This window comes from Theropithecus gelada, chromosome 14 (genome assembly GCF_003255815.1).
Source record: "Theropithecus gelada isolate Dixy chromosome 14, Tgel_1.0, whole genome shotgun sequence".
Taxonomy (NCBI): Eukaryota; Metazoa; Chordata; class Mammalia; order Primates; family Cercopithecidae; genus Theropithecus; species Theropithecus gelada.
The window spans coordinates 19973004-19997221 of record NC_037682.1 but is presented as its reverse complement, the minus strand read 5'-3'; the positions used below and the strand labels follow the sequence as shown (position 1 = coordinate 19997221).

The window sequence follows — 24218 nt, the reverse complement described above, 5'->3', positions numbered from 1 at the left end:
CAATTCAAACACCACCTCCTTAGGGAAGACCTCCCTGATTTCTCTAAGCTCAAAGACAGGTAGAATGAGACCATGAGGCCTAGCAAACCAACATGTGCCTCATTACAGTGGCCTTGTGTTTTCCAGGACCAAGTTGGTATGAGGCCCAGCCCTGCCTGTGTGGGCAGAACACTTCACCCAGGCTATCCCTATCTTTTTGCCTGTTTGCCTTCCATTAGACTGCGTTTCTTGAAGGAATGCCTATAATTCCAGTGCCTACACATACTTGAATGAATAAATGAATGAATGAATGAACCCATCACTAAACAGGGCTTTCCTCCAAAAGCTCCAGCCAGCCTTATTAAAGTCTTCTGTCATGGCAGTTGAGGGAGGGTTTCTCTCCAGCGAGGCCAGGATCTCCAGTGTCTCCCACTTCCAGCCTGAAGCCACGCACCCAGAGGAGAGAAGTCTCTGGCTCAGGGACAATCCACCACAGGGCAGTCAGAGGTGAAGACAAGTGCCTCGGCGTCACTTACCCTAACAGGGGAAGAATCAGCCAGCTGTGGCCATTGGAGCAAACTTTCCCTGGGTGCTGGAACAGCCAGCCAGGGGCACTGAGTGAGGACCACCTGGGCACTGATGCCATGAAGCCAACTGATGAGTCAGCTTCCTCATTGCAGCCTGGAGAAGCAGCTCCTATGGATCACAGGCTGAGAAGAGCCCCAGGACCTGCCCACCAGTCCTGACAGAGGCTTTTCCAAGTCAGCTTCTTGGTCTTAAAGAATGATGGTGTAAATTAGCCTGCCTCTCTTGCGCAGAAGAGAAACTGAATCTCAGGGAGATCAGCTTTGGACTCATCAGCCACCTTAACAGTTATGGCCATCCAGATAAAAGACTACATTTCCCAACCTCCATTGCAGCTAAGTACGGCTAAGTGGCCAGGCTGTAGCCAATCAGACATGAATGAAAGCGATGTCTATAATTTTGAGATTGTTCTCATACATGGCAGAGGTGTACTGTCCTTTCCTGTTTTTTTTCCTTCCTGCTGCCTGGCAAGCCTTCTAGGTCCATATAGCCATGGGCAATACCTTAGAAAGATGAAGCAACAACATAGAAAGAGCCAGGACCCCGAAATCTGGGCACATGACCTGGAAGCCACCATACCAGATCTGAACAGCCTATGCCTCTTAAATGAGAGTGAAAGAAAATAGGCTATCTAACCACCTCACACCCATGAGCATGGCTAACTTTCAAAAAAAGAAAGAAAATAACAAGAATTGGTGATGTGGCAAAAATTGAAACCCTTGAGCAGTGTTGGTGGGAATGTAAAATCATTCAGCTACTGTGGAAAATAGTATGGCAGTTCCTCAAATGATTGAAAATAAAACTGCCACATGATCCAGCAATTCTCTTTCTGGAGATATGCCCAAAGAATGGAAAGCAGGGTCTCAAGAGATCATTGTACACCCATGTTCACAGCAGCATTATTGACAGTAGCTAAGACATGGAAACAACCAAGTGTTCATCTAGGGATGAATGGATAAGCAAAATATGGTATGTCCATACAGTGGAATATTATTCAGCCTTAAAAAGAAAGAGAGATTTTGACATATGCTACAACATGGATGAACCTTGAGGACATTACACTAAGTGAGATGACCCAGTCGTAACAGGACAAACACTGTATGGTTCCACTTACATGAGGTACTAGAGTAGTCAAATTCCTAGAGACAGAAAGCAGAATGGTGGTTTCCAGGCACTGGAGGTGGGTGGGTAGGTGAGGAGTTTTTGTTTAATGGGTCCAGAGTTTCACTTTTACAAAATGAACAGAATTACAGATCTGGATGGTGGCACACGTTATGAATGTATTTAATGAATGGCACACCTTAAAAAGGTTAAGATGGTAAATTTTAAATTCTATTATTTTACCCCAATAAAATTTTTTATAAAAGAAAATCACCTATCTTGATTAAGCCACTATCAGTTAAGGCATTTGCTAGAGCTGTTGAGCTGTCTGCATCCTCCTGACACATGTAAAATAGTCCAGGACTGAGTTTCCTCAGGAAGCCCTTCTTCCAGGGTTGCCTAATCACCAGACACTCCACTGCCCCAGAACAACAAAGCTGTGACCTGCAGCCACCCCAGGGACAGGTTATTTTCTTGGAATAAGAGCTGGGGAAGCTGCCTGGAGGAACCTGCTAGATTGCCAGGGAAGGGAAGGGGAGTAAGCACAGCAGATTCTCTGCCAGCGTAGACACCAGTAAACCTGTACCGTTATTCAAAGTCAAATACTTCCAGGCCTGTGGGTCAGCAGCCACTGCCCTGAGGCACCCCACCCCTTGAAGTTTCCCCCTCCCTGGCTATCGTAGACCCAGACCCACCAACTAAATGGGTAACATTTAGCACAAGAAGGGATCCCAGGATGTCATTCTTACCTCCAGCTACTCTGATTCAGCAAGCCATACTTGAAGACTTTGAACATTATCCCTGGCTATAAGTTACCTGGTCTCAACTGATTGAAGGAAAAAAAACACGGCCGGGGGACAGTGACTCAAGTCTGTAATCCCAGCACTTTGGGAGGCCGAGGCAGGAGGAATGCCTGAGCTCAGGAGTTCGCGACCAGCCTGGACAACACGGTGAAACCCCGTCTCTACTAAAATAAAAAAAAAAAAAAAAAAAATTAGCCAGGCATGCCAGGCGTGGCAGTGTGCACCTGTAGTCCCAGTCACTCGGGAGGTTGAGGCGGAAGGATTGCTTGAACCTGGGAGACAGAGGTTGCACTGAGCGGAGATGGAGCCATTGCACTCCAGCCTGGGCGACAGAGCGAGACTCTGTCTGGTGGGGGGGTGGTGGAAAAAAAGCCCTAAACTAAACTCAGTGTTGAGGGTGACAAGAGTTCTGAAAGGCAGACTTGTCGTTCAATTCCCACCTCCACTTCTTTCTCGCTGTCCTCCCCAAAGCCAGGAACATCCAGACCCCGCTGAGACCCTCTGGTACCCATTCAGAAGGTCCCACAATCACACGCAGAGATTATTGCACTCTTTTATTTACAGAAAACACACATAAAGCATTTCAATGTTCATTTAGCAAACTGATCCACTCTTTTTTTTTCTTTTTGGCACAAAGAAATATCACAGATGGACCCCGAGATCAATCAGAAGCTCATAAGATTCATCAGTCATCACTGGTCCAGGGGCGGCCACGAGACTCAGACAGACAGCATCACCACAGACTGGAAACAGAAACAGGTCCACGTTCACCTCACAGTAAAAACCTGCCTCACCGACAGGCAAGGGCGGGCAGGAGGGGGCAGTTTCGCTGCTCTAAGGGGGAAAGTAAGTGGGTGTCAGGGGCAGGAAGCAGGGATGGGGAAAGGATGGACACCATTCATAAATTAGAGACAAGTGGTCCTCTTGTTTGTATCCTCTTACCTTGAATAGTAAGACAGTGCAAAAACTAGACACCCGACCACTCACCCATTCAAAAGCTTGAGAAGTCGCCTCGCGGGTGCCCGTGTGCGTGTGTGGATGTGTAAGTGTGGTGCTTGTAAACATTGTCACCGTCCGCACAGAGACCCAATATCCGTGTGTCTGAATGGGGTGGGGTGGGGGCGGGACCCCACTTCACGAGCCCTCTGCCCCAGTGATTCCCGTCCAAGACGTAGTGCAAATTTCAGAGACAAAAAGGGGCAGAAGGGAGTGGGGTGAGCTGAGGGCAGGAGGGACACGAAGATGAGGTGGGAGAGGGAGGGGGAAATAAGGCAACAGTTAAAAACGGTCCATTTTATCAAAACCTACACCGTGCGCCTCCCGCCCCCACCCGCGCCGCCCGGGTCACGAGAAGGGGCGGAAGTCCCGCTCCTCCACCAGGCTGACCGAGGGGTTCTTCAGCTCCTCCTCCGAGGCGGCGATCTTGTAGCCCAGCTGGGCCAGCACCTGCTGGCAGGCGTTCTGGGCAAAGGCCACGATGTCGTAGGAGAGGCGGAAGCGCCACTTCTCGGCCGTGGCAGCCGAGTTTCGCACGGTGCCGTATTTGTGCTTGCCCAGGGTGGGGTCGCCCCGCGTGTTGTTCTGGATCCAGCGGGCCACGTGGCTGTCCAGCGGGATGCCCAGGAACCCGTAGATCTCCTCGGTCTTCTTCATGGGATTCCGGGCCAGGTCCTCGTAGCGCACCAACATGTACTTGCCCTTGAGCCACGGGGGCCGCATGAGGCCGGTGGACACGGAGTTGGAGAAGTCCTCGCACACCGTGGTCAGCTGCGTCACGTCCAGGTTGTAGGGTTTCCTCCCCGTGCCGTACCAGAGCCGCCAGAGCCGGTACGTGTCCCGGAAGGTCTCGCTGCGCGAAGCCAGAATGCCGCGGGGGTCTCGGACCAGCTGGATGACCTTGAGGTTTAACCGCGGGTCTTCCACCAGGGCGCGCAGGTCGTTCACCTCGGGCACGCGCACCGTCTTGATGGCCACGTGGCTGCGCTCGCGGCACGCCTCTGCCGCCACCGTCAGGTTGAGCAGCCCGCACTTGCGCACGCAGTCCCCCTCCTCCAGGACCAGGTCGGCTGGCCCCGGAGGGTCGCACACAGGCCGGGAGCAGAGGACCCGGCTGGCCCCGCGGCGAAAGATCCTGTCGGTGGTGTGGTTGACCGGCGGCGGCTTGATGTAGTTTTCCAGGAAGTAGAGGTCGCAGTCGTAGAGGCTCCGCAGGAGGTCTCGGCTGGCGCCCAGCATGACCCGCCGGTCGGCGGGGCTCTTGCCCTGGGTGAAGCGGGGGATGAGCGTGTTCTGGACGTGGTAGAGGGGCTCAAACAGGTAGAAGACGTCCAGGTGCTGGTTGAAGAGCTGGCCCACGAAGGAGGAGCCGCTGCGCGTAGTGGCCAGAATGAGGATGTGGGTCTTGCGGGAAAGGTTGTAGGCGAAGGTGGGGCTCTCCTCGCACAGTCGCTCGGCCAGCCCGGCCTCCGCCAGCCCGGGGCAGGTGTGAAAGGACTTGGCGGTGAAGGTGCGGATGGCCGTGTACTGGATGGCAATGGAGGCCAGGGCAAGGAGGAGGACGGCCTTCCAGGAACATTGCATGGCTGGGCACCTTCATGGGGCTGCTTCTCCACGGGGCGAGGTCTGCGGGCAAAGGCAGTCAGCGGTCAGGTGCCTCCACGGTAGGGGCACTGGCTTGTCCCTTGGAAGAGCTGGTCTCCAGGGGACCCAGGGAAACGCCCGACTCCCTGTCCAGTGCTCACCACACACCCTGAAGACCTAAGCGGCTTCTACACTAGACTACCCTTCTCTGGGGGACTCCTGGGAGCTTTGGGGAGCTGAACAAATATTCCTTGCACCCACTGCAGACAGCTGTGGAAGCCTCCTATCGTGAGCTCTGAGTTCCTTAGAGGGGCCTCACAGGGCAAGAGCCTGACTCTCCCTACTCCCGCACTGAGGGAATGGCCAGGGCCTGCCTCAAACCCCGCCCCTCCCGCCTGCCAGCGTTTCCCACCCCCAGGAGCTGGCGCCCAGTTCTCCAGGTGGTCCTCTTTCCTCTCCTCTGCCCATCCCTAGGGGGAAGAAGAGTCCCTATCAGGTGCCTCCATCTGACCCCAATCGCCTGAGCGTGAAGGACCCCTGCAGACCACGGTCGGTGAGTTGCCAGCACGGCCAGGCAAGGTGGACAACTGTGTCAAGCCCCCTCCAACTCATGGATGCAGGTGACCACTTACTCCAGATGTGGACGTCTGGGGCTCATGGAGTCTCTAAGAGTCTCTGGAGCAGAGACAGGTGTCCAGGGTCTGCTGAGAGGCGACCCTTCCCAGCACCCAGGGTCTGCTCCTAGTCTCTAGGGACAAGGGTCCAGGCCATGGAGGTCACGTAACGCCCACTGACACAGTGAACTGGCCTGCAAAGATCTTAGGGAGTCAGGGGCCTCCATTCTCACCTCCTGTGCCCCCTCTGCCCACAGAAGGGGTACTGGGGAGGGACCATGGAGAAGCAGAAAGAGCAAATGGGGCTGCTTAGAGTCCAGGGTCAGGAGCCCACCTGAGTATCCTGCAGGCACCCTCTCTGGAGGCTGGCTCAGCTACCAGACCTCAGTGAGGACTGGGGCTGCCCCCAGGGAGAATGCAGGAGGGCTCAACCACTTACCAAAGAGGGGCTGCTCCAAGCTGGGGAGTCCACAGCCACCAGCGTCTCCAGGTCCAGCTGGCAGTCCCAGCCAGTGCGGCAGCCCTGTGGCCAGCAGACTGCAAGAGACAGGGAGGGGAAGGGCTCAGAAGGTGGAGCTGGGGTCTCAGTGCCTCCTCCCCACTCCTTCTCTTCTGTGTCCTGTGCCCCACAGTCTGCCCCGAAGGCCAGGCAATAAGGGCTCTCTCTGCCTGCTCTCCAGATCCATCCCTGACTCAGCGCCCCAAACAACCCAGTGCCATCTCTGATCCTCGGAGTGTGGCCCTCTGAGTCCTGGACTGTATTCCACTCCTTTTACCTTCCTCGCCCACCCCACCACATCCTCCTAATAAACCGCAGTCCTCTGCTCACACCAGAACCCAGCAGGCAGAGAGGCTGGCAAGGTTCTGCATTTTAAATCCATGAAACAATCCTAACCCTTTAAAATTCAACTTGTGCAGCGATTCCCCCAGGAAGCGGGTTAGCAGAAGTCAGCAAGGGCAAGGGGGCTCACCCCAGGCCTCCAGGTCAAAAGGGCACCTCCAACGCAGCTGGGGAGAAACTCTTCTTCCAACCACACCGAAGTGACACCAGCTACCTGAAACTCAAAGCAAAAGTGGACCAGGGAGCATTCCTGACCTTGATGCAACTCACAGAGTCTGAATTAAAACACCAAGATCATCACATTATCTCCGTTAACATCTATTGTGCCAAGCCCCTTCCCTGCATCAGCTCATGTCCTTCTAGCAAGAACCAAATGTAGAAGTCAATATCTGCCCACTTCACAGGCGAGAAAGCCGGGGCACAGAGGTAGAGGAACCGGCCTGAGCTCTCAGGCCTGCTTTAACCCTCATCTGGTAGGTTCCCCAGAGTCCAGCTCTTTCCCTCTAAGGAGATTTGGCTTCCTGTTCCTCTAGCTTAAACGTATTTGGCCTCCAAACATGCATTCCGTTACTGGCCCCAGCCCATTTGTGAATCAGCATGACGGGGACTGGGCAGGCAGATGCTTCTGAGACTTAAAGCATGTTCCTCCCTTTTCTATCTGGTCCTGTGGATCTGTTGGTTCACAGCTGATGGGGTGAACTCAAGTGCTTTGTGAAGATTCTTCCCACACCCCACTATTTGGCATGACTCCTTTGGGAGTGGGCGAGCGGATCCTCATTTCCCAAACCTGCAGTGCTGCCTGGCTCAGCTCACCCAGCTTCTAGCACCATGTTATTCCCCATAAGCACTCTCGGAGGTCAGGGTCCTCACTCCCACTGTTCAGATGGAGAAATCAAGTCCTGTTTTAAATAGGAAATTTCACTTCTTTAGGAATCAGTGTCAGATCACCAAGTGGCAGGCAAGAGGGAAAGGGGCGCAGTTTAGATTCTTAGGAACTTCTCAAGGTGATCAGAGAAAAACCGCAATCCCAACCACACTGCATCCCACCCCCACCTCATCCCATAGTGGCAGAGGATGCTGGTCTCCATCAGGGGGCTGGGCCAGGTACCTGGGGAGAAAGACCCCTCTACTTTAAACCCGACTCCCCTGCAAGTGCAGGCCTGCTCTGCCCAAGTGCCCCAAGGCGAATGTGAATGGCTTTCAAGAAACAGACAGGGAATATCATCAATAATAGTGCCAGGTCATATTTTTAAGTTATTTAGGAGTCTGTTCTTTGGCTGCAGCATCATTTCATTTGGATGCACTTCCTTTGTATTTATTCACAGACATCTATCAGAACTCCTGTATGTGCTGGGCACTGTTCTAGATGCTATAGGTCAAATAATACCAAGGAAGGCAAGCACTTGCTGGGCATTCACAATGTTCCTCCCAGGCACATGCTTCTTTCACAGCCATCAGCTCATCGCACCCTCATGCCAGCTCTATGAAGTTGATACTGTCACAATCCCATTTTACAGATAAGGAAGCTGAGGCCCCTCAAGGTTAGATAACTTCCCCAATCTCACACCCCTAATAAGGAGCCAGGATTCCAGCCCAGGCAATGTGCTAGGAAGTCCATGTTCAAATCCTTTTCCCTAATTCCACTCATATTCCACCCTCCTTGGTCCTCATCAAGACAGGAAACAGAATCCTTAAGGAGTCTTCACTTAATTCTGGGGTTCCAATTCCAAAAGCAGAATCCACCCTAGGGTTTTATTTAAAGAGGAACATCTTGCCATCTTGCTAGGGAGGGGGCCATTTGAGTTTCTTCCCCCAACTCTTCCTCCACCCAGAGAAACTTAAGGCCAGGACTGGAAGCTGCTGCTTTGCTAATAAATCAGAAGTCACTGAAGCAGCTGGATGTTATAAATCCCTAAGACAGCGAGACTCAGCCTCATAAGGTGCGGCCTGGACACCGAGGAGGGGAATGCGTTTGAAGGCCCAGCCACAGGCCATTCCCTTGTACCCCCGGGGAGGGCAAAGCCTGGGCCTGGGAATGGGAAGATGGGGGAAGACCAGCCCTCCTGGAAATGCCCCCACTCTCCCAACCTGGCAGAGCTGGGCCCGGGGCTGGCCAAGTGTCCTTGGTATGCTAAAGGCATCTGCCCTGGAAACCAGAGGCCCTGGGGCCAGGTCCTATTGTTCCCAAGGGAGCCTTAGCCACTGCAAAAGACTCCTCAATGCCCTCATCCTCCAAGCCAAACCGTGGTGCCCAGAGCCCATCCCCTAGGCTTCTAGCAACCTCTGGCCTGGCCTCCCTCTACCTCTGCTTAGTAAAAATCCAAGCAAACCTTGGATACAGGAGACCAGGATCTATCATTTCTGTTAGAAAGCAGGCAAGTTGGTGAACCTTTAGTCTCCATAGAAAGCTCAGATTTCATTATCAGCCAACTTGAGATGAGGGCACAGACTGGGAGCAGTGAACAGCTTTATGTTGGAGAACTGTAATTCACAGTAAGCGCACACACCCTGAACCATGCCTACCTGGATCTGTCACTCAGCAGGTGTGTGGGCCTGTGTGATTCACCAGCTGTCCCTGAGCCTCAGTTTCCACATGGGCTGGTAAGAATTGAAGGTCTTAAAGCATTTAGTCAATGCCAGGCATACAGACACGATCCAGCCTCTGACACCAGCCCTGCTGATCCCAGCTCAGCCACTTACTGGCTGAGAGATCTTGGCTAGCTTTCTTCATCTCTCTCTGGGCCTCTGTGTTCACACATGCAAAAATGGGGATAATTATAACAAGGCTGTTGTGAGGACTAATTAGTGAGTACAGTGCCTGACGCAGGGTAAGCACTCACTAAATGTCAATTAGTATCGTCATCAGTAAATGTCTGCTTTGCTTTCCGTCTCAGGAAAGGGCCTAGAACAAATCATCCTGCAGCCCACGGGGTCTGGTTCTACCCACCGCCCGTTCTTCCTGCAGCTCCTCTCCTGGCCTGGGAACTTCCTGCTGAGCCACCGCAGTGGCTTTCCTGCTGCCCTCTAGTGACCACATCCTGCAGTGCCGCCTCGTCGTCCCGTCACCGCTGCTGTATTCAGAATTCTGGGACTGTTGGCTACAACCTGATGTGAGGATGCAGCCAGCAGGAGGTGATGTCGAAAGGTGCAGTGAGGTGTGAGGATGGCACGCCCACCCGGGCTGCGGCCTCTGCTCGGTACACCCCCACCTCAGCCGCACCGGGAGAGCCCAGCAGCAACAGGCAGCCTCGCCTCCTCCCAAGGGCCTCTCCTGCTCATCTCATGGTGCTCTGTCAGGGAAGGAGCACAGACCTGAATGTCACAGGCAGGATTGGCCCACACAGCCTCTGCCTTTCCCTGGCTGGGTGACCTTGGACTCACCCCCTGGCCTCTCTGTGCCTGGGTTACACCATAGATCCAGTGATGACTGAAGGGCCTCCCGGCTCTAACCGTGGTGTTCTCTATAATCCCGGAAAGGCCCCAGACTTCATTCTCAGGCACAGTTGGGGCCACCCACACAGCAGACAGGGGAACCCTCCATTGGGAATGGGAAAAACCCAGTCTTCTTCCAAGAAGATTCTAGGGCTGGGCATCTCTGTCCCCCACTCAGCCTGATCTGTGGCAGACCCAGGGAGTGGAGGCCTTAGAACCTAGCGGTGCTGCCCTCTGCCAAGTTAGCCCCACATTTTGCTGTAGAGCAATCCCATGAAACCCAGGGCTGAGGCCTTGTTTCACCTGTTCTGGGCCACAGACCCTTCGAACCACAATCCCTCCCCTTAGAAATGCCACTGGTGCCCACAATTTTACACACACAATTTAGAAGTTTCCCAAACCTCTGAAAGCTCGAGCATGGACACCCCACCCTTTCCTAGAAGCTTAACCCCATCCTTATTAGCATGTCCAGGGGATTATCTTTCCAACTGACTATATCAGAGAAGCCTCCTCAGACATGAATATACTGATAGAAACAGTCACTCAGCACATATAAGTTTCAAAAGCTAGAGCCAGAAAACACATGTGTAATAGTACACCACCATTTCAGATGTGTTTAGGGAGGTGGACATGTATATTTGCATATATGCATAAACAATCACTGAAAGAGCTTGCACTGAACTAGTAACAGGAGATGCCCCAGATGGAGGGGGCCTCGAGAAGACTGAGGTAGGAGGAGACACTGTCTACACTGAACTTTTTTATTCAGTTTGAGTTTATTAATTTTGGGGGACACAGTGAAGCCACTCCATGTAGGAAGTAGAGAAGTGATTGATGACAGGGTGTGGTACTGAAAATCAGCCCTGGCATCTCACTGTGCCTCCCACCCTACCCCCGGGCACTGCCAGCCAGCTCTCCCCACCCCCATTTCCAAGGCACCAGGGTCAAAGACACTGCTTTTCCACCAGAAATGGGCTTTGTCTGCTCAGGTGGGCCACTAAGGACAGTAGGCAGCTGGGGACTGCTGAGACACAGGGCCAGAGCTGAACTGAAGCTGGATTTCAGAGGGGGCCTGGGGCTACAGGAGCAGCTGAGCCCTGGGTTGGGGAAATGACTCTTCTCCCAGCAACTCCTCCCTGAAAAACTACTGTGAAGCCCTGGGGGATGAAGAAGCAACACAGTGAGGGCGGGGGAAGAACCTGAACATCGTCTTTCCGGACAAACTCAGGAGCCGTGATGAATGGGGCCCCAAGGCTCTGGGGTCCCAAGAACTGGAGCAAGGTATAAGGGAATGGGGCAGGGAGGGAGGAGCTGGCAAACAGGCCTCTAGGATGGAGACTGCAGAGAGGAAATGTCCCTGGCTCTGACGTAGCCAGCACTGATCCACCATAAATGTTTGTTTAGTTAAGACTAAAACACATAAAACAGCAAGGTGTTTTTCTCTAAGGAAAACGAGGTGATGAAAATGAGGCAAGGCAAGGGGAAAACAAGAGTGTAAGAGTCTGAAAGAACCAGAGGCCAAGTCAGTGTACAAGAGTCACACCATGTGTGGGCTACCGAGCTAAGTCAGAGCTTCCTGGCAGCCAGTAGGAAAAGGGAAATATTTCATTTACTTGTTTCACAGGACCCATGAGATAAAGATTAAAGCATCCACTCAAGAGATATCCAGCTATTCCTGACACTGAATTCAGTGCAAGATTTCTCCCCAGGGAGCTCTTACAGAGCCCTGTGCATACGCCACCATGAACCCGTCCTCAAGACTTTGTACCTAAGAAATCCAAAGGCGAGTTTCATGGGACAGTGTCCTAGAGCATCCTTCCATGTGGGCAGTATGCCAACACACAATCCAACCAGTGCAATCTTCTAGGGGGTTGAGCTGCTGGGATCCAGACTCGGCCTCTGTGGTCTAGGTCAGCCCAGTGGACCCCTTCTTTTTGGGGTCATGCCCACCTCAACTGGAAACACTGTGAGGTCTATGGACCCTCTCTCCAGAACCTGGACCATCACAAACATGGTACTTGTGAACAATCCCTAGAGTCCCTGGGCCCCGCAGGCAGAACCACTACATCTTTTGGGCACCTCCAGTGGGGACAAGCTCTCACAGTCATGGTTTCCAACACAAGCACTTGGAAAGCGATGGGTCTACCGATTTTTCACTATCAGCAGGGATGCCCAGCTGCCTTCTGTGAGATCCGGTGTCTCCAGGGCAGAGCACTCCAATGTCCACATGATACCCATGGATGTCTCAAGCCGCCTGGAGAAGGTGCCCACAGGCATTCGGGGAAGCAGTCTGGGGGGTGTTTAGGCACCCCAGCTGTGGGGCCACAGAGGCCTGGATTTGGGAATCCGACTGCTGTTGCCTTATAGCTATGAGGCATTGCACAAGGCACTTAACCTCTATAGGCCTCACTTGTCCTTATGTAGGAAATGGGAGAAACGATCACAGAATCGAATGTTTGGGCAGTGAGACAGAAGGCCGATGGGTGCCCACAGCTTAACACAGTGGTAGGCACAGAGCAAATGCTTATTAAGAGCCATGACCATGATTTTTATGGACTACTAAATGCACAAAGAGGCACCATTGGCCTGGAAATGTTTTTAAAAGTTAAAACAGATGCCACAGCCTGCTCCACTGAAGCGCCAGCAGCCTGCGTGGTTGGAGACCCTGACTTGTGGCTGCAGAGACCTTGCCTGGGGTAAGGAAGGCACCTCACATCCTGCCGTGGAGGGTGGGAGTCGGAGGGGGTGGTCCCAAACCCAACCTGAGGGGAAAGTTTTCCCCAGCAGTGGGGAGAGTGGCTGACCTCCTGGCCACGACACAAGGCCCCAGTGTGCCCAGCTCCTCTGGGGGAGGGATGAGTCAGAAGGTCCCGGTTCCCTGTCTCAGGCCAGTCCTGGTACAGCCTGGCCTGTGGTAGGCGGGACTCTACAGCCCCGACACTGGGCGGAAAAGCCCCGGTTTCCTGTCCCCCGCCCCACCAAGAAGCCACAGCCAGAGTTGGAATAGTACCGAGGCCCCACCCCCTGGACACGGGGCTCCGGCCCATCCTCCCAGCTTCAAGGAGGAGAAACATCAACAGGAGCTGGAACTCAGGCAGCTGCTGCCGGCCAGGCTGGAAGAGGGGCCCGCCTGTCTCTGGATCCAGGAGTCTCCAGCCTGGGCCACCTGCACATTAGGCCATTAGGCCTGGCTGGCCCCATGGGGACGAGGACTGCAGGTGGAGAATCAATAGGATCCTGAGCCTTGAGACTGTCACATGGGATGGAGGAGGCTGCAGACGCGGATACTCAGAGACGATCACAGACGTGGCTCCCGTCAGGGGATGCATCCCACAGGCCAGGTGCCACTGCCACCTTTCACAGATGAGGAGCAGTGAGGCTCAGCAAGTGTGGGAACTTGTTCAATCATGCACCCCTAGCCTGCGGTGGCGCTAGGATTCAGACTTGGCTCTAAAAGAATCCCAAGCCCTGGCCCTAATCACAGAGCTAAAACCCCCAGGCCACACCAAGAGCGTCACCCAGCCAGAGGAAGGGAGAGGGAGCACCAGGGCCAAGGTTGCCACCAGGATCCCAGGACACATTGGTGCCGATCTCAATCATAGCATTCACCCCCGACCCACATATTGGTGCATCTGATACCTACTGGCCATCCCCCAGGATCAGGTTCCTGGGGCATCCGCTGGTGGGGATTAGGGGCTGCCAATGTGGCCCTTCCTGGTTGGTTCCCCTGGCATACGGATAGTTGTGTGCCATCTCACCACTTCCCAGAGGGTTCTCCCTCCCCGGCTGAATGACAAGAATGAAAATGATCCCAAGTGGGTGTGGACATGGGACTGCTGCACCTGATAGGCAGAAGCCCAAACACACCGTGCTCCCTACACGGTGGCTCCGGGTCTGGGCTAGACAAGCAGGGGGAGCTTTGAGTGGTTTTATGACCAGGGAACCCAGGAATGCCCAAATCCTATGCCACCAAAAAGACACCAAAGAATGTCTTTATTACCATCTGGCCTGAAACAGTCTGGAATGGGGCGTTGGGTTTGGGCTGTCCGCCCAGTTGAGGCTTCCCTGCTCTCTAAGCCCAAAGCTTATCACCAGACCACGCTGGTCCCAAGGATGCCCTTGGGCCGAGATGCCAGTGAGGCTCACCCTGTCACCCCTCTTCTGCTGGGTGAGAAGCATTAGGAGGGGCCACAGCTCCACCCACTGGGCATATGGCCAACCAGATGAGTGTCTCTGCCTGCCATCAACAGGGACCTCCATTGTAGAACACCATGGCGGCTGCTCATATACAATGGCGGCCTAGCACCTTGGTATGTACCTTTCACGCCTCACCTCATTGGATCCTCTTCACATGCCTAGGGGTAAGAACTACAGCTGAATCAATTTCACAGGTTCGGTACTGAGGCTCAGAGAGGTTAAGGGATTTGTTCACGCAACTCAGAAGTGGCAGGAGGAGAATGGATTTCAGGCTATGCGGGTTGTGTGTGAGGTGCATATGCAAGTGAGGTCCTCATCTCTCCAAAGCTTTCCCTAAAGGCTTCCCTTCCATCCCCACTCTGACCTCCTAAAATGTCCAAATGACTCCATTCAGCTTTGTTGACCCTTTTTGTGTGTCATAAATGGCTAGGAGCAGCATAACAGCATAAACAGAGGGTGAAACCCAGACCTGAGTCCTGGGCAGCCTTAACCCTTTCTGATTCTCAGGTACCCACGTGAAGTGAGGTCACACACCTCTCCCAGGGCAGGAGAGGGGCTTAAATGGCATCTGGCATATAAAGCTGTTAGCATAGTGGCTGGCACACAGTAATCTCTCAATCAATGATACCTTCAGAATGTCTGCAGCAGGCTCGTCTGTCTGTTTCACCTGCCCTGCAGAATCCTTGAAGGAGAGCACCAGCCCCCCTTCATCTCCCTCCCCTAGCTCTCTCCTATCCCTCCTCCCCAAGTGCCCAGCTTGGGGCCCCTACACACCGCAGGGACTGAGTGAGTCCTAAACAACTCACTGACACTGGCAGAAACTCGGGAGAAAAGGAGCCACGCCTTCTTCCCCATCCCTGTTAGCATTCCTGACAATTCCCAGCCCACCACCTTCCAGCTCTAATCAAGGAGCAAACACAAAGAGGGAATCTCTAAACATTTAGAAAACGCGGGAACCCTGTGCCCCCATGCGGCACCGTGGGGATTTATAAAGAACAAATCATGCCTGACAAACTTGATAGCTTTCTTGATAGAATTACAAGACGGGTAGATGAAGGAAACGCAGGCAGGGTAATATATCTTGATTTTTAGCAAAGCATTTGATACAGCGCCTCGAGTAATCTTACAAAATTAATTCAAACAGACTTGGCCCTAAGCACTTGTCATGAGACATAATAGCAGGAGGGGGCAGGTCCCAAGGGCCCCGGTGGAGGAGGCAAGCCCAGAGGAAGGGGCTGGAGGGCCGCGAGTCTGGGAGTGGGGACAGGGCTGCCAAGCCTCAGCATTGGGTCAGATCTTATCTAACGTCTTCATTAATGATCCTGAGAGAGGGAGTAAACAGTCCGTTAATGAAATTTGCAGAGGATATTAAATTGGAAGGTGTTGTGAACACCAATGAGGACAGCAAAATGGTCCAGAGACACCTGCGGGGGGTAGAACGTTGGCAGGAAACTGAGAGCTGGGAGGGGGTATCCATGGGGGTGCCGGGCAGCAGCTGGGGCTGCTTGGAGAGCCAGAAAGAAGGGAAGGGCATCCCCAGGGCTGGTGTGTAGCTGAAAGAGGCTACAACTAGCTTGGGCTCTGGCCATACAAGCAAACCCCAGAAATCTCACTTTTCCCATCTGTGAAATAGAAGGAAGGGCCGGCAGATAAAGAGCAGGCTTTGCAGCTCTGACAGCTGGTTGTGATGGGCGTGGGATGTCTTTAAGGAGCCTGGAGCTGAAGCCCATCTTACAGAAAGGGAGGAGGGAGCCCTGCCATGGAGCAGGGAACCTGAGGGCCATGGAGGGGAGGGCTGCAGTCAGAGAGAAAGGCCGGTAAGGCAGACCGGCTAAGGCATCAGTGGCACTCAGAATCTCCCCTAGCTGTACTCCTCAATGCTGCTGAGGCAGGCACTGGGGCAGGGAGCCCTCACCCTGCCCCAGCAGGCAGGACGATAACTGATCAGCAGCTGCTCAGGCTGGAGCCCCAAGCCTGTCCAGACTCGCAGGGCATGCTGGGAACACTTGAGCACTAGAGGTTCTAACTTGGGGTTAGTAGAGTGTGCAGGATCTGTAACCTTTCTAAAGAGCTCCCTGTCCCTTTCTGGCTGATCAAGAGGGAAATAGATGCTTCTCCAGACAGATGAATCAGCCTCTCTAGGATCAGGGACAGTGGCTTGCCCCACCCCAACCCCTTCACTCTGTCACAGAGAGCCACCATCTCTGCCTGGACCTCTTCTGCTCCTCTGTCTGCCCCAACCCCTAGGGGCTCCAGGGCTGACCCCTCCCTTTAGCAGGAAGGCTGAGGCAGGAAGCTGCCTGTCCATCTGGATTTACTCCCACAAGGCTGCTAGACAGGTAGGGTCTGAACAAAACCCAGAGCTGCCTAACACTGTGCCAGACCCTCAGGAACCTGAAACAAATGCTCTGTAGAAAGAAATGGCTGGCTGCTTTCCAGCTGGGGGTGTGCCGAGGCTGCTGGGGAGAGGCTCTTTCAAAGCAGGAGGCCAGCCCTAGCCAGATGTGAGGACCACCTGCTGGGACCGAGGGTAAGAATCTAGGTGAAATGCTTGGGGAGTTTCTTCCAATGTCCTGACTTAATTCCTAGGAATGATGCTTTGGAACACTTACTATGGCACCATTCTAAATGTGTCTCATATATTACTGCATTTGATCTTCACAACAACGCTATCAGGTAGGAATTATTTTCTCCATTTACAGAGGGGGAAACTGAGGCAGGGAGCGGTAGCCATGAGGCCAGGCACCTAGCCAGAAGGTCCGTGGGAGAAGCAGCAGCCTGCCAAGAGTCACAGCAGCAGCTGTGCGGCATCCAATGGTGGGACCCCAGTGGGTGGGGAGACGCAGCCCCTCCGACGGGGAGGCCAGAGCCTTGCCCACCCCTCACAGTCCTCACTGAAGGGAGTTGGTCCAAGTCCCGCCACACTTGTGGAGCCTGGTTTTACTATATGTTTCCCTTCTCCCCCACCACAGCCGCTACACCGAGTCCTCTGAACAAGTCTGTTTCCATGGAAACCATACAGTGACTCAGGGCTTCGGGACCTTCTCTGAACCAGATTATGAATATAAAATGCTCCCTCCCGCACCAATGCAGAGTGGAGTTGGGAAAGTAAAGAGAGACCCACAGCAGACAAGGGAGGGAGACAGAGGGGTAGGCAAGTGGAATCCAGTAGGGCATGAACCTGGCCCTCCAGGGAGGGCCTGGCACTTGGGCCCCTCCTGTAGACTCAGTGGAACACAGAGGTACTCCTCCTCCCATGCGACCCCTCTATCAGCACCATCAGCACCACTCTTGCCCAGGAGCTAGGGCCCTGTCAGCAAGGGTTGGGGGGAGAGTGGTCAGGAGGATACATCCCTCTCCCAGCAGGGGCCTGTGCCTCGCAGAGATGGCTCAGGGGCCAGGACAGACGGAAGCTTGACTTTGGATGTTGGGAAGGAAACCTCTGGCCAAAAGCATTGCAACTACTCAGCAAAGAGGGAGATTTGGATTTTAGGGAAAATTCATTTCTGCTTTGAGATGGGAAAGCTGGGTGTGGAGTGAAGGGGCTGGGGGTGGCACCTAGCCATGATTTCAAAGACCCAGCAGAGTTTGGGGGATGATTAGCAAAGACTTGCTCTCCCTGGCTCCCCTCCCCTCCCCACCCCACCACCGTGAAGCAGCCTGGCCTAGGGCTGCTCACCGCCAGGATGAGGGACTGGCAACAGGAAAATGAAAGGTGCCACGCCAGGCTCCTGGCCTCCTGCAGGGGTTCAAGGCCCAAGGGCAAATCCACCCACTCCTTTCCCCAGCAGCTCCCTAAAGACCCGGGAGGGAAGAGAATGGAATAGTTTGGAAGCCTGATACCTCCCTGGTGAATGCAATGTGTGAGTCATGACGGTGAAAGCACTTTGAAAAAGAAACAGGGTCATCATGATGCCTGGAAGTGTCCCCACTGCTGAGGACAGGAGCCTGGGAACTGCCTGCCCAGGTAAGGTCTCTGCCTGAGACAGCGGGCCCCACCGCAAGGGGCTGAGGAACCTCTGAAGGTAGACACCTGGCCCACTGGTTCCCACCTGCTTGGCTCTGACGTCCCTGTGCTTGTCAAAGCAGCTTCCTCCCAGCCAGGGTGCCTGACTCCTGCGCCCAAGCCTGCCCCCCAGCTCCTCCCACCCCTCCAGAAGATGCTGGACTGAATTTCTGTCCTTGACTGGACAGCCACCTCCTCTGCCCCAGCCTCCAGCTCCGTCAATGGCCCAAGCCCGTCTTCGGGCACCTGGACACTAGGAGTGGCCCTTACCTAGGGAGTCCCCTGCCCAGGAGCAGTTTTAAGTCCACCAAGAGGAAGCCGGCCCCAGAGCTGAGGAAAGCAGTCCTGCGAAAGGTCAGGCCCGGGGTGGGGGAGGGGACACACCTGAAATCAGGCCAAGGTGCCAACCCAGGACGACCCCCGGGTCTCACCTTCCTCAGGCAGCCTGGCCTTTTAACGCCCAGCATCCCAGCTGGATGCTACCGCGAAAGCCAGCACTGGTAGCTTTTCGCTACCGCGAAAGCCAGCACTGGGTCCCTGGAGCCTGGGAGGGGCTACTCCCCGGGTCCCACCCAGAGAAGAGCTGGAGGGTTGTTCCGGCTTCCCGTGGGGGGCTCTGCACCATCCGGCGGCTCCGGCCCCACAGGGGCCCAGCTCATCGCAGCGGTCTGGGTGCGGAGGCCGGGCCGAGCGGAGGCCGGGCCAGGGCTGGGAGCAGGAAGCAGGGAACTGCGCCCCCGCCTCCGGGTGCAGCTGGGTTTGGAAAGTTGGTGCCGGCGCGGGGACCTCAGGGTCTCAAGGCGCCTCCGCAGACCCGAACCAGGAGGGTTGTGGGGTGGTGAGCCCGGAGCAGCCCCCGAGTGCGCTCCGCAGCTGAGGGGAGCCAGGCGCCTCGGGGACCACCGCGCGTCTCAAGTTTGCTGCCCTCCTCTAATGGGGGCAGGGAGGGCTGGGGTGATCGCTGCTCTCATCGGCCACCAGCCTCGGCAGCCCCTTCCTGCGCCCAACACACCGCCGTCCCTCGCCGCCGCCACTCCTCCGCGCACCGCCAGTAGCTGCTGTCCCCGAGCGGAGGGGCGTCTCCCACCGCGCCCGCGCCCCTCCCGGCTGCTGCAGCGGAGTGTCCGCTCCCGCCCGCCCCGGACCCCGCGGGGCCCGGCCAATACCTGGTCGGGGGCGCGCCGGGAGCAGCTGCAGCGCCCAGCGCCGGCTCCATCCTCGGGTCTGGAGTCAGGGTCGCCGGGGGCCCGCGGGTGGCGGCGGGGGCAGCAGCGGCGGTGGCATCCTCCGCCTCCCGCGCCCTCCTCCTCGGCCTCCCTCCTCCCTCCTCTTCCTCCGACTCCTCGCGCGGCTCACGGGCCCCTCTTCATGGCCCGGGGGCGCAAGCCTGGGGCGGCTAGAGCAGCTGAATGCGTTCTCCCCGGCCCGACACCGGACCCGGGGCCGGGGCTCAGGGACCCGAGAGACGCCGCGCCAGGGGCCGGGACCCGAAGCACCGCAGCCCCGGGCGCCAGGGGAGAGCAGCAGCCGCAGGCGCCGTAGCCTCTCGGAGCGCCCGCCCGCGTCCCCGAGCCAAGAGCAGCGGCGGCAGCGGCGGCTACAGCGCCGAGCGAGCGGCGGGCGCTGCGGTCCCGGCTCCACCCCCCAGCCGCCCGCCCCTTCTCCTCCCCACCCCTTAGGCGCGCGCCTTCCCGCCCCCCGCGCCGCCCCAGCCGTGAGCGCCCCGTACACCCACTCCGCAGCCAGGCTCCAGAGCCCGCGCCCACCCACCCGCCGGGGGCAGCCACGCCCACCACCGGGGTTTCTGGCGGCCGGCGGGCAAGGGCACCGGCTGTCTCTGGCACCTCTCCGCGTAACCTCCCTCTCCGTTACCCCCGAGGGCGCTGCTGGCCGGGCCGCCAAAACCTTTCGCCCGAGCGCCCCCCGCCGCGGAAGTCCGGCTGGAGCCCCAGCCTGGCCCCTGGCCCAGCTGTCCTTTACCTCTTCCCCAGCCAGCGGCACAGAGGGACTTCAGAACCCAGAACTGAAGCCAACCACCTCTGTGTGCAATACCTCCACACACACTCCTAACCCTTCCTCCTCCCCCGCCCCTCTGCTTCTCAAGTGTAGGGATTCATCATTTGTCCCTGCTGCAGTTGTCCCTCTTGGGCAGGGTCAGGGGGTGTCTTAATGGGACTTTAGAGTGGGTTTGCTGGCTGACCGTCTTCTAGGCCGCTCCTCCACCCTGCCCACCTTCTTCCTACCAGACTGCCCCTGGCCTTCTAGGTGGAAATCTGGAGCTACCACTGCTTTTATGGGTGAAGGATGGGGACAGAGCTGACCAGCCGAGCACCTTGGTCCTCTATCCTCTGCACAAATATTGACTGAGCATCTTCTGCAGGCCTGGCCTGCACGGGCACCAGGGACTGGTTGGTGAACCTCTCAGAGTGGAGTGGAGGAGAAACAGGGTGCATGAGCAGAGCAATACCATGTGATCAGTGGCCCCTCAGCTGGAGAGGACGGCCAGGAATGCCAGCTCTGCCACCACCTCTGACATGACTGAGGCTGCCCACCCCAGTGGCCTGTTTCCTCATCCGGAGACTGGGAAGGTGCTTCGACTGGCTGAACCTCTGATGCTCCTCAGTTCTGACCAAATGATTATTTCTGAAGCAGAGGAACAGTCAGCGTCCATCTCCACCCGGAATCTCAGATTCCCAACTATAGGTCTCCATCACTGCTGGACTAGGGGGCAGAGAGCAATGCATGGCTTGAAAACTCCAGGCATTCTGGGAAAGCCTCGTCCCCGATGTGTGGGCACGCAGCTGCTGCCTCCATCCCACAAAGTGAAGCACAGCAGAATGGTTAGCACAGCAGTTTCCTGGGTCAGAGGAGCCTGCTGTGTGTTTGCTGGGTGACTTTGTGTGAGTGATCCAGCTTCTCCGTGGCTCAGTTTCCTCATCCAGAAGACAGAGGTACTGGTCCTCACCCCGTACAGCTGAACACTGGATGGTAACGTGTGTAGAGCACTGGGCAGTGTCTGGCACGGGAGTGAGTACTTAATAATTGCACATTGTTGCATTCAGGGTAGCCATAAACAAACATTCACTCACTGGCCAGAGAGAACATGACAGCTGTACTTCCCTGGAGGACTGGGGTCTTGGGTCTTCAAGAAAGTCTCCGTCTCTCCACCCAGAGCAGATGGTATGAAGGCCCTTGCCCCAGGGGTCCCACTAGATCAAATGGTCACTTATCTTGGTCACAATTGCAAACTCATATCCCCGCCCCCATCAAGCTGGAGGGACTAACAGCACCTTCCAGTGTGCATTCCTGTAGCCATAGCACCTGGGATGGCAGAGTCAGTCCTCAGTCCTGACTCCAAGGCTACCAGGTCTGTTTCTCCACCTGCCTTCCCCCTCCCCACCCCCGCCCAGGGAGTGGCAGCATACTGGGATGCCTAACAAGAGTGGTGCTGACCTTCCAAAAGCCAAGACTTCATGTTTCCAAATCCCGACTGTCCCTCTATAAAAAACAAAGGTCTAATAGCCTTGGACTGAGCCATCAGAACCTTCCTTTTCACCCAGAGCTAATCCCTCCCCAAGTTTTCAGGCTGACGAGAATAGTCAGGGTTTAGAGAAAGCTTTCTCTATCTTGCACTACCAGATCCAGCGCCTCATTTTTCAAATTCTGATGTATTTCGGGTAGAGAGGAGGGAAAAGTACATCTGGCTGACATGAAAAGATTGGTGTGGTTGTAATGTAAAGATAGAGTGGAATTTGGGAAATTTTTGAAGAACATTTAAACTCTAAAAATAGACAAAAGACCCGCTCTCAGAAACACGAGGATTCTGTTTCCAGTTTCCTGGAATCCCCCACTTGACAAACAGGGGTGTTTTAGGAGCACCTATGGTGTGGGTTGCACTGTGACAGGTGCTGTGGGGAAAAGAGGGAGGGGGAAACAGAAGCAAAGGGCTTGTGCTCAAGGAGTTTGGATCCTACACAATGAAGCAGCAAAGAAAAGTCACTACAAATGTAATCAAACACACACAAAAAATAGCCTTGGAAGTCAGAGGAAGGTGGAGCCTTGGAGGGTCATTCAGGGAGGGCTTCCTGGAGGAGGAGGAGGGAGTTGAACTGAGGCTTGAGAGATGGTTGGAATGTAAAAAGGCAGAAGAGCAGGAGAACCTGTGAAAGGAAACAGCCGCTGGGTGGGCTTGTTTATGGGACAGTAGGGAAATTAATATTAGTGGCTAATGTTTGAAGTCTCAAGATGGGCCAGGCCCTGTGCTGTTTGCTTTGTGTGAATTATTTAACTCTCAAAACAACCCCTTGAAGTAACCAATGTCATTCCCGTTTTACAGATGAGGAAACAGAGCCAAAAAGGTTAAGCAACTTTCCCAAATTTACAGAGCTGGTGAGCAACAGCGCGCCACAGCAGTCTGGCTCCACGTACCTGGGCACTCTGCTCTGCCACTCTGGCCAGGCTGACTCTGGTGGGGGCGCCCGCAGGGAGGAGCTAGAGGTCAGGCAGGCTAGGGAGGCCAATGGCAGGTGGCAGGGCCTTCAGAAGCCCTCAGACAGAGGCGTTTCCTGAAATGTGGCCCCCTGACCCTCCTGGGGAACTCTAAAATGAGATATTCCCTTTTCTCTCATCTGCACGCAGGTCCCTGAGGGATTTGGAAATTTGTTAAGGGATTTGGGGGCTCAAGATTCTGGCTTTTTAATATCTTTCGACTGTCCATGTGGCGGAGATCTGTGCCACCCACCTTGTTATTTCAGTCTGTTCTGGGAGATGGATGGCCCAGGCTCTGATTTAAGATCTGCTGCTGCAATCCTCAATTTCCCATGTCTCACGGGGGACAGTGACAAGGCAGCAAGCACACGGAAGACGGTTTAGCTGTGCCCAGACTCCAAGCCCAAGAGCCCACAGCACCTGCAGAAAAAGTTCCAACTAGAAAAACCTGGGCAAAAACAGACAGGCCCAGCAAATCTTTCCACAGGTGATGTGGAAACCCATTCAAAATAGAGCCGGAGGGGCCCCAGAGGTGAGCTGAACCAACTCCCTCATCTCACAGCTGGGCAAACTGAGGCCCAGAGAAGTTGCGTGACTTACCCAAGGCCATGCAGAAGTGAATCGAGCCTCCAACTGTGTCCCCTTTTTCAGGAAAAGCCCTCTTACTTACCTCCTACCCCCGAGTTCTGCCCTGTTCTGGATGAATTCCTCTTCTGGATGAATCAACCTCTTTGTTGTTGAAGTAAAACAAAAAGGTAGGGCCCTTACTTCTGCCAGCCACTACATAGGATCCCATTTCCTCCTCGTACCATCCCCATGGGTCAATGGGTCTGAGGTTGCCAGGCCTTGCCAGGTCATGAATAGAAGGCCACATCTTCTTCAAGTAGATGCCTCACTGGGTCCTCCAGTCAAAGCCCCTTGAAAAGCTACTTCACCTACAAGGGTTTCTGTAAATCCTTCAAAGGGACATTAAGTCACTCCCAGACCAACCTGTCACCCGCATTCACCTCTAGCATGTTCTCTGCTCCTGCTCTAAGAAACTGCCAGAGACAAAGCAGCTACTTGAAGGAGTGCCTCCTCCTAGCCTCACCATGCTTCCTTTGTTATGTCCCTTGTTGAGGAGCTAATATTCAGGCCAAGGGGCAAGCCCTGATGCTCCCATAGCTCCAGGCTGAGGCCACCAGAAGCAGGGAGAATGGCATCTTCCCCAACACAGAGACCCTTGGGCTCCAGGACCCCCACAAGCATTGCCACAGTGTCCCAAGTCCTCTCTGCAAACAGCGTATCTGGCTGTGGCTGCAACCTCTAATCCCAGCCTCAAATCCAGGCCGAGGGGCCAGCGAGAAGGGTACCCTTCCCTGTTTATTCTTGGAGCCACCGAAAGTGCTCCTCCTTCTCCAGTTACAGAACCAAATCCCCCAGATAAATTAGAGGATGCCAGCAAATCCTGGCAGGGGAAAACAGAGAAACTAAGGGCTTGGAAGTAGCCACGCCAGGATTTGAACTCCTATCTTGTGACACCGCCCACTGCACAACACACCTGCTGCCCAAACTGCCCCAGCCACCCAGGGTTCTTGGCCCTCCTGGGACTG

General features: G+C 55.1%; 1 protein-coding gene across 1 annotated transcript; it reads right to left on the bottom strand.

Moving 5' to 3' along the window:
* Positions 1-1832: 1832 nt before the first annotated feature.
* Positions 1833-19783, bottom strand: CHST1 (carbohydrate sulfotransferase 1). The gene is made up of 4 exons (XM_025356807.1): positions 19305-19783; positions 6634-6717; positions 6102-6199; positions 1833-5090 (listed from the first exon to the last, which is right to left on the bottom strand). Exon 4 carries the CDS (start codon positions 5046-5048, stop codon positions 3813-3815), a length of 1236 nt encoding a protein of 411 aa, XP_025212592.1. The 5' UTR covers positions 5049-5090; positions 6102-6199; positions 6634-6717; positions 19305-19783; the 3' UTR covers positions 1833-3812.
* Positions 19784-24218: the final 4435 nt, after the last annotated feature.

Coding starts and splice junctions, on each gene's coding strand:
- CHST1 (XM_025356807.1), bottom strand. CDS start 5,048: ATGCAATGTTCCTGGAAGGCCGTCCTCCTCCTTGCCCTGGCCTCCATT.